At 39.4% G+C, this 10,484-nt stretch overlaps 1 protein-coding gene across 1 annotated transcript; it reads left to right on the plus strand.

The window, feature by feature from the left end:
• The first annotated feature begins 200 nt into the window (after nt 1-200).
• On the plus strand, nt 201-10,279 carry fam210b (family with sequence similarity 210 member B). Its single transcript, XM_041980956.1, has 3 exons — nt 201-835; nt 6,367-6,557; nt 9,832-10,279. Exons 1-3 carry the CDS (start codon nt 344-346, stop codon nt 10,046-10,048), a joined length of 900 nt encoding a protein of 299 aa, XP_041836890.1. The 5' UTR covers nt 201-343; the 3' UTR covers nt 10,049-10,279.
• The last annotated feature ends 205 nt before the right edge of the window (nt 10,280-10,484 follow it).

A 10,484-nucleotide genomic window follows, 5' to 3' on the forward strand; every position in this document is an offset into this window, starting at 1 on the left:
AATAGTTGAAACTCGGCCGCGTGGTTTCAAATATCGACTGGATTTAGTTTGTCATTCTCCACAAATGATATAACAGAGTCGCGAGGCAGCACGGTTATACCTTTAAATGCCCCCTCCCTTCACGCCTGCTTTTACTATCTGCGATTGCGCGTCAGCTCTCATTGGCTGTCGGTGAATCGGTCAACAAGACGACCGGTGTTGACAGGGGGCGGGTGGGAGTACGGGAGGGCATAGGGCAGCATGTTTACAACCATTTGCAGCCATAATTAGTAACGCCAGACGATTTACTCGACTTATTAAATTTTCTGGAGCCACAAAGCTCGCCTGCGGAGCGGTATCTACAATGCTGTTGTGTCGCTTGAGGACAGCGTCTGCTGCGGCTTTGGATCAGGGTTTGTTTTTCTTGGTGCGACTCAAAGCAAACAGACTGAAGGACGTCACCCAGGCAGCATGCAAGGACCACACTTTTAAACGGCATCGGTTATTCTGTGCGGTCGTCGGTGGTGTGGACCCAAACCGTGAGAACCTGGGTAAACAAAAGCCAGACCCAGTCCAAAACTGGGACACGCCGTGTTGTTTTGTAACCACAGAGTGGGGACACTTGGACCGGGTGGCCACTGTAGCTGTGAACCTGTCCCGAAGCGTGCAGCGGAAAGGCGGTGAATTTGATCCTATCAGACGCTTTAACAGCAAAGTCACGGCTGATGTTTTCTCGTTTACTGGTAACTGTGGGGTTTCTAGCGGACGCTGCTTCACCACCTCCAACATGCAGACCAGAGCTTCATCCACAAGTGCAGCCACGAAGAAGAGCGAAGAACAGGCAGACAACAAAGGGGTAAATTAATCTGCTTACTCAAGCGTTTACGTAACCCCACTGACCTCTCACTCAGAGACCTGAGTCTGTGTCATTATCTGACTCAAAACTTAGCAGGCCTGTTGCATTATGAAGGTTTGTTACACAACCCGGCACGACACACGCAGCTACGCGGGCTGCCTGCTGGTGCTTTGAGCCCACAACAGTTCGTGTGTTATTAATCTGTCTCAAGTTCAAGTTAAACACGTGCTGACACACACACACACACACACACATACACCTGCCTGTTTAAGCTGGGGGGAAAAAAACAAAAAATCTCCGGCTACTTAATTTAGTAATAGAAGGAGTGAGTCACTGTGGCCAAAATCTCCACCAGCTGAGTGGGAGTTCACGTTGTACTGTAGCACGTGGCTTGTAGTGGTGAGTCAACAGAGTGATGCGAAACGATTGGTGGATAGAAATGTGTTATAATGCACAACGAACACTACTGCGTAGCAGTGAATGTGCTGAGGTAAGCTAATAAATAGTTATCTATAATGATTACTGATGAAGAGTGAGAAACCTTTACCCTCTTAGCTGAAATCTAACGAGGAGAGCTGTAACAAATAGTTATTGTCATTACTTTATCAAAGAGAATATAGATAGTTGTCAAATCTGAGAACTGGTCACAGCCTGAAATTTAGACTCAAGATAAGACAAGGCTTAGCTTGAGATGTTTGCTACCTCAGTCTACAGCACATGAAATGTGTGTTATAAGCCAATATCGATAGCTGTCAGCTCAATTAATTAATCATTAACTTTGTTAAATGTTGGAAACAATGTTTATTTTTTACCCTTCTCTGTTTTCACACAGGCAAATTAATATGATGACAGTTACAGTATCTGTCAAACGTTTGGACACACCCACCCATGAAGTTTGAATGGGTTGGTATGTCCACATTTTTGACTGGCGCTGTATGCAACTATGATCTTGATGATCAGATTAAATAATCTTAGTTACAGGCTTGTTAGTAATAACAGGCCTAATTTTGATTTTAATTTTACCACCATAGCAATGCATCTGATACTTGTTGAGATACTTAAGTTGCTGTTTGCATGCTAATGAAACCTGTTAGGAAAATTCTTCCCAACACCAGCACTGCAACGCTAAACCTTCAACATAATGACGAATCACAGTACGCAATTTTACTTGCAAGGAGTGTACGCACCATACAAGTAGGATGGATACACTGAGTTGTTTTACACATCAGAAGACATTACAAAAGGAGGTTTATGAAGTCCTTCCCAGAATTACACAAGTCTCAGGGTACAGTATTTTTCCACTAAAATAAGACATGGAAAATAAAAAGCATGGGTAGGTTAGTGTCCGGTCTCCTGGTACAATCGCATCCTTTCATCTCGTCCATGGCCTTCAGACTCAAGCATAAACCAGCACACACATGCACAAAGAATGCCTGTGAGTACGTTTTCTAAATCTTAATGATTAAAATACAAAGACTGGTACAGAGTAGATACAAAGTAGATTCTAAAAACACAATGAATAAAAGATTAGTTCAAAGTATAATAACGAATCATTTATAAAACCCCAATATAATATAAACAATGATAATTCATATGATTTTCCTTACAAAACCTTAACAGAGTCTAGGTTTTAGAGTAATAATGCTAACCAATGTTGACTGAAAAGTGACAAAAGACTAGAATATGGGAAAGGAAAACAGCCTTGCTTCAGGGAAATGTACAATATCATCTTGTAAGAATGAGGATGTAAGAACAGCATTTCTCTAAAATTGCGACTTTTCAAAGGTTTCCTGCTCTTTGAATAGGAAGTACTGAAAATAAGTTCAGCTGACGAGTCATTCCATGGAGGCTGCTTAAAAATCGCAGTTTAGCAAAGGAATGAAAAAGAAAAGAACAATAAATAAATAAATAAAAAGCTAAATCCAGGATTCATTGGAGAATAAGTACCCAAAGTCTTTAGACAGACATAGTGGACTAAAAAGTAAAGTATTTGCCCTTAAATTGTAGAAGAATGTTACACAATGTCTAAATACTTTTTCCTCTTCCACTAAATCAGCATTACATTTTTTTCATCAAGTAGAATATTTAAGCAGATGTACCGACTTACATTCCACCACTTGCTCTGAAAACTGGTTGAGAAAAGAAAATATTTTTTTAGCCCGTGAAGACAAGTCCACAAGTCTCTCTCTAATCTGGTGATTGATCAGCCATTCAGACTCATCATGCCAACCCTCATTCTGCCAGCAATCTGTAAACGCAGTAAACCTGAAAACTTTAGATTTTTATCCATCAGGCAGACTGATGTAGGTGAGGGGATGTAAATAAATGCAGCAGAACTGACATTTTTATTTCACACCTTGACCCTAAATGACCCACAATGCCATGGTACTACTAACAGGTTTATTCATGTAGCTCCAGTCTGTTAGCTTTGAGCTGAGATGAAGAGCTTGTCAGATCTTTGGGGAATTTCTCAGTTTTCACAGACCTGGAGCCTCAAACTAATATTTTCACATCTACGGTACTCTCATTGAGATTTTGTCATGTGGAAACATGTGACATAAATAAATGGGACAGTTCTTTTGCAGTGGGCAGCCCAGTATGAATTTCTCTTTGTTTCATTACACTCAACAGTCACTGTCTTGACAAGAGGGAGGGACCACTTAAACATTTCCCTTCTGCTCTGTGTATGTTTGTGTGCATGTAAGTGTGTCTTTGTCTCTGTCTGCATGTCACTGTGACTTGGCATGTGTTTTCATGCCTCTGAAAAGCTGTTATCAGACACAGCAGTCCCACTGTTCTCCTCCCATTCACCCTTCTTGGCAAAACTCCCTTTAGCTGCTCGCTCACATGACCCTCCCAGAGTGCTGCTCGCCTTTACTTTTAGCTTGGCCTGTCTCGTCTCTGAAAAGCAAAAGCCTGCTCCCTCGCCCACTCTGGACTCTTCCATTGTCTATTGATTGCAATCTAGTGAATATATCTCCAAGGCTATGGCTTCATCCAGGAAGCCTGACTCAAAATCTAGCAGGAATAATTGTAGCCAGGAAAAAAGATCAGCATGTTTCTTCCTCAGTGTTGTTCTCCTGTTGATTAATCGTCACAGGAAGATGGTGCCTTTCAGTCTTGTGTCAAATGGCTGCAGAACTTAATAATTTGCATCTGCATTGATGGGAACACAATTTTTACCTAAAGTCACTTAAATTACATTTAACAATTTGTGGGAAAATATTCTAGATCCTAAATGTTTAAAAATCTGCATCAACTTATCTATGATAGAATATTTATACACAATATTTTAGTGTCAAAGAGCTGCTAGAAGGCCACAGTAAGCATGGCTCTGTGTGCTCAATGAGCTGCTTTAGCTCTCTGGGCAGACAGTCAATATTTTGTCCAAAAATAGACCAGAGGCATTGCTTTGTTTTCTCAAAGGAAGATTGTTTCTTATTGGCAGTGAAAATATTGGAATAATGTGCCATTTTCAGTCATTTTCAGGTCTATTCAGAGATATTTTACTCTACTTGGTTCAGGCCCACGCTATGGTTGGAGAATTCTCCTGAAGTTGTGCAGTACTGGAATTATTTTTTAAGTTGTTTTTTTTTGTTGAGAGGTACAGTTTTGCCTGAGCACTAATCCAGAGTACTCTGGAAAAGGCTCGTTCACATCTGCTCTATATTTTGTTGCATTGATCCTCATCTCAACCCTGAATAATCTCCAGCTTCTGACACAGAAAAGAACATCTCCACATAATGAGCCTACCATCGTCATAATTAACTGTAGAGATAGTATTAATGAGGTGATGCTCAGCGATGATTCCATCCAAACATATTTTTGCCAAAGATTTTCTCTTGTTGTTTAAGAGTCAAAATTCTTTTGGAAAACTGGATGTGTGTTAGCTGGTTTGAGAAGCCTCTCCAACTATTTTCCCATGTGGCACTTTGTAAAGCAAAAACATTACAAAGCTCTGTTTAATCCATTTACAACTCTTTACTTGAAGAGCTCAACTTTTAATAGACTACGATGAGACTGTAAAGGGGGAAAAAATGCCTGTTAGAATTGCTGTCATTTACTCAGCTTCATATTTGTTTAATGGTTCAGATCTTGTTAGACTGGTTCTCTTACTTGAAGCATGACTGCACCTGGAAAAATGCAACCCCTGAGGATTTTTTTCAGTCAAGAGATTTTGTTTGTTTACATGCTGAAACTACAGGCAAGTCCTCCCCATTTATCCTCTGCTGCAGTCTGCCATCAGTTATTGTTGTGGTCCCATTGTGTGGAGTTATTTCACTAATCTGCTTCATACACACTCCGGCGTGACCCGTCTCCTCCCTGCTACGTGTCGGACAGCTGCAGTGAGTGTGTGGTGCTTGTTCATTTTACAGACTAAAGTGTCAGGAGGTCACAAACAAAGTAATCTATGTGTTTGTGCATTTATGAGAGACGCTCGGTGTGCATGTAGGTGACAGTGACTGACATCTTTTATGAGCGTGTGAATGGGTGAGTGATGATGTGAATTACCTAAAACATACAGCAGCAGCCGTCTATGTTTAATCAGCTGACTCTGTAAATACAGGAAGCCCTTAAACGTGCAGGCTTTGTTGAGCTGCAAGGATGATGCAATCATAGCACATAGTTTTCACCCTTTAAAATGTAGCTACATGCATTTCTGTCTGACCTTTAAATAAAACTATAGCAGTTTGAACAAGCTGCCTCCAACATGCAATTTTGTGTTTACATCACACAGTGATCCCCTACAAATTCTCTTTTCTTTTCATTCCTCCAATTCACTCCATCCCATTTTGTAGGAGTGTCCTATTATGATCTAAAGGATCGGTTCGGGCACTGGTCTTAATTAGATGCTCAGTGTTGGGATCACTAAGTACGTTTACCATCCGATCTCTGCTATAAATCAGCTAGGACTTTAGCATTTATAGTACATTGATTAGCACTTAGTTAATTAACATGTCCATACAAAGACACATTAGGGAAACTATTTCTCAATACTTATAATATACACACAACTTATTTTCTTTGCATGAACAAAACAGGTTTACTCTCCAGTTAGTGACTGGTTAACTCTGTGTGCTCGTTGTCATCTTAGCTTAAGATGCTGTGTTCGTAATCATAGTGGGGCAATAACAGTATGTTGTATATTTATTTCAAGGTTTTATTTTAGATTTCTTTAAGATGTTTGTGTTACTTCGTCATTGCAATAAGTCTAATGAGGATTCTCTTATTAAAAACCTTTATTTACACAGCAAATTTGTCAGGAAAATCAAATTTATGCTTCATTGTAAGATTTATAAGAACTTTCTCTTAAACATTGTTTTATTTTCTATAAAATTGTACATGCTTATTTGTTAATTGACATCTCACTGAATTTAATGTGATTGTAGTGTGTAGTTTGTAACTGTGTGTAAGAAAAATGCAAGTATTGAAGTGACACTTGATATCAGCTAAAAAGCATCTTAAATAACTGGGATTGATAATGTAAATAATACCACAACTCTACTACCTTGTACTTTTTTTTTGTCTAGGATGTCCAGGAGGCATCGCCTACCTCCACCACTGAAAAAGGCCTGGGGGACACGCCGGAGCCAGAGGGAGTAAAACTCAACAAAACCCAGCAACTAAAGAAAGTCTTCAAGGAATATGGAGCAGTGGGAGTTTCCTTTCACATCGGAATCTCTCTCATGTCTCTGGGAATGTTTTATCTCCTTATATCCAGGTAACATTCAATACCTCCAGGTGTGGAGTTCAATTTCATCATATACTTTTTTACACCTGAGATTTTGATTTATGATGTTTACTGAAAAGTGCATTATTAATATTTTTTTCAGGTTTCAGTCACTTTAAATACTTTGTATTCTACTTTTTTGTCTTTATCCTGCATCCTCAAAGAAAATCTACGCTAAATGCTGTTAAAAATTAGGAAAGGTGTAAATTAGTAACTCAAACCAGACTTAACCCCAGAACGCTTTGCTGTAGCTGAAGAATGGTCTTCATCACTTCTGTTACCGGCTCGTTTTCTTTAAACCACTCATTCCTTATAGAAAGAACTAACCTCAGGATGGAGTGCCCCTGCAACATAAGTGTTGGGGAGAATTTATTTTGGTAGAAATATGGAAGAGTGGTTACATAGAAAAAAAAACCTGTGGACACCTTTTATGTAGATCAATCCCTAAATGAAGCAAGAAGACCTCATTACACAGCGCAAAAGAAAAAGACTGTACAGACAGTTTATGCAAAAAGTCACAATAAACATAGAGGCTGGAGATGGAAGCAGGTAAAATATCACTTTAAGGAAGTTGTGATTTTTATTTCAAGTCATTTCTTTTTATTTCTGAGGAAACCACCTTTACTTTGTAAATGCGGTTTGTTAGAAGAGAAGTTGCAAAATCACATAAAACTGTAAGTTCTTCTAGACAAAAGGGTTTCATTTCACCATAAGGATTTATATCAACCTAAATTTCCACATGACACTGACATTCAGTTGCCACAACATTTATAATAAAGCAGGGCTTGTGGGACGGAGGGTTAAAGCCGGAACAAACAGATTGTGGGAGGAGAGGAATGTGTGAAACTCCCATTTAGTTGCATGTTCATACCAAGAGGGGCTCTGACCTCATCTGATCCCATTTTGTTTCTCAATGGACATATTTATCTGGTCAAAACTCAGACTGAATGTGACTAACCATCTCTAATATAATTTTTTAATATTTGTTCTAATTTTATCTTCATTATCAATAAAATGCCCATACAGTAAAAACAAGCTGCATAAAAATTCCTCCTGAATGTTAGTCATTTTACACTTTTAGTCTAAATGTACTTTATATTCCATGTTGTGTATCCTTGATAAAATGTCAAGTAACATCACTAAAATCTGTTGTAATACCACTTGAAAATGAATGTTATTCTGATTAAACCTGTTCTTAGCATGTTTATGTAAAAAAAAAAATGCATTCACAAAAGAATGAGATATTTTCCATTGATGCTTACTGATCACATCTGAATGAAACACTGTCTGGAAGTCTTTCGCCAACTGTGTGGGGAAATGGAAGAAATCCAGAGCTGGAGTAGAACTGATAAATCAGACTGACAGGAGGAGGAAATGGAAAAACTTGAAGACAGCTCTGGAGTATCTCAAACATCTCTTACTGATATTATCTAGCAGTGTAAGAGCGGCATTTCCTTTAAGTCAACGGTTTGTGTAAGAAAACTGAGCTGCTGTGTTTGTTGAGGGATGTAAAATGTTTAGTACAACACGCACTACCTGTTCTGGGAGACAGAGCAAAGTGCTGACTTCAAAGTACTTCCTCTTAGTTGCTCTTTGTTGGCCCTGTCACTCTTCAAACACTACAGCTGGCTGCATTAGATGCAGATCCAAAATCCATGCTCAAATAAAGAAAATGTGCTTTATTTGAGCAGCTTGTGAGCAATTTTTTTAAATGTAAGGTGTGCAGATCTTAAAGCCACTAATGATCCATGCTTTTATCCATGTTGTTGATGGTGATAGAGAAGCCAAAGCAGCACAGTACACCCATATTTTTGGCAAGAATTCATGCCCTATCAGTTTCTGGGCCTTGCCTGTCTGTGTGGCCACATACAAAAGAGACTTGGCAGGCATTATCTGATAGCTCGGAGATTTCCTGCTATAGCTGATAATGAGCCTTGAACTGCAAACCTACTGTGTAGTCAGCAGCTGCTGAGCTTTATTACTGTGTGGCTGCAGAGTGCAGGCATGTGGCCTGCTATTACAGCACTGTGTGTGCAGGGGAACAGTTGTCGGGGTGCAGCTGGATCTTGGTATTTAGCTGACCTAAGTTTGCTATGCTGTTAATGTGTGAGCATGACAGCACTCACTGAAGCAGTTCACAGCCTCGTGTTAGTGCATTCCTTTCATTTTCATCTCCCCAGATAGCTCAGACCTTAATGCCATGACTGTACAAAAGAAAAACCGGTCTCATGAGGTCAGTCAAAGATGTAGCTTCTAGTTTAGTGTTGCTGAAGTGGGATGCAAATAAACAGGGTAAACACAGCTCCCTCTGCTGGATACAAATACAAACTACATGAACATATAAGCAGCAGCAGAAAATGAGGTGATGACATTTACAGAGATTAGAGCATTTAAAGGCTTACTGGAGACATTCTTTGTAAAAACTCATTTCCTTGTGTGTTTTTGGTGTGTCTTAATTAACACAGCAACTAATAAAATGTTACCTTGTTGTGCATAAGTTGAGCAAAGGTTTGTCTGGTTGCAAAATGCCCAAATGTCTTTTGTTGTCATATTTGGAATGCTACACCTTTCCAAGAAAAAAAGAGTTGGTGCTATGTAAACAACATGAAATCTGACAGCTCTTTTAATTTCTACTCATTATGACTTGTGCCAGCAACTTGCTTAAAAGAATTAACTACAGAAAACAAGTACTGCTGGGCTGCATCATATCCTCTTTCAACAACACTTTGTCTTTGGTAACCAAGGAAACAGTTTTAAAAGTGCGATGTTTCATCATTCCTTCTTGAAACAGAATTTCAGCTGCACAACAGTTTGCAGCGTCCTTATGTAGTACGTAGCTCCCAACCTCATACTGTGCACAATGTGTTTCAGCATTCTTTTAATTGTTTTAATACACAATTGTTTTAAATTGCTTTAAAGTTGTGTGTAGATTTTGTTCAGTATTGGTGGTTCTTTCACAGATGTGATAGTCACCCAGGTTACTTGGACTAATACACGCTGGGATTATAACAGATTCTGGATTATGTACTGCATCCTTTTTACACTGAGAATACAGAGCAAATCCTGAATTTACCTCACTTGGCTTCTAACCCTGCTTGTAGAAACAGTCCCTTGGTTTACATGCATAACTGCTGCATAGCCTTAAAAATGAAGATGTTTCCAATTGTTTGATTAAAAAGTAGGAAGATGAAAACTCTGAGTAAAACAGTAAAATGTAAATTATGTGCCCTTTTAACCAGCTTTGTTTGCCCTTTTGATTCCCTAGTGGCATCGACATGGCAGCCCTGCTGTGCAAACTAGGCTTCAGCGAGGCGATGGTTCAGTCTAAAATGGCAGCAGGAACCAGCACATTCGTCCTGGCCTACGCCATCCACAAGCTCTTTGCTCCTGTTCGCATCAGCATCACACTGGTGTCAGTGCCTCTCATCGTTCGCTACTTCAGAAAGACTGGACTCTTTAAACCACCCACACCTGCACCCTGATGACTTCTCTCTACTCTCCAGCTGCCTCTTAAAGCAACAAACATCCTGAATGATCATAATTAAAATGCCCATATAAATTCAATTCATGACTCATTTGCCTTTTGCTCAGTACATCTGATCTGTTCTCTTTGCATTTGTGATGGGAAATATTTCCTACATTAGTTTTCAGCTGTAAAATGTTGAATTGTGTTACTGTGGGATTAAAGTATGGGGTCTTTGACTCACCAAACACAAGTGTATGTCATGTCGTATCATTTCTGCATTTCAAAAGTAAGACATGAAAAGCCAGAGGGGAATGAATATTTTTCCTATCAGGGTTTTATGTCTCAGTCTTGAGATCTTTCAGTTGGCAGATTCATTTCGTAATGTTGTGAGGGGTCCCAGTGGGATAAAGAGTGGAAAAAGCTGAGCTCTCCTCCACTGTGTTCTGGTAGCT

This window comes from Melanotaenia boesemani, chromosome 3, assembly GCF_017639745.1.
Source record: "Melanotaenia boesemani isolate fMelBoe1 chromosome 3, fMelBoe1.pri, whole genome shotgun sequence".
NCBI classification, from domain to species: Eukaryota; Metazoa; Chordata; class Actinopteri; order Atheriniformes; family Melanotaeniidae; genus Melanotaenia; species Melanotaenia boesemani.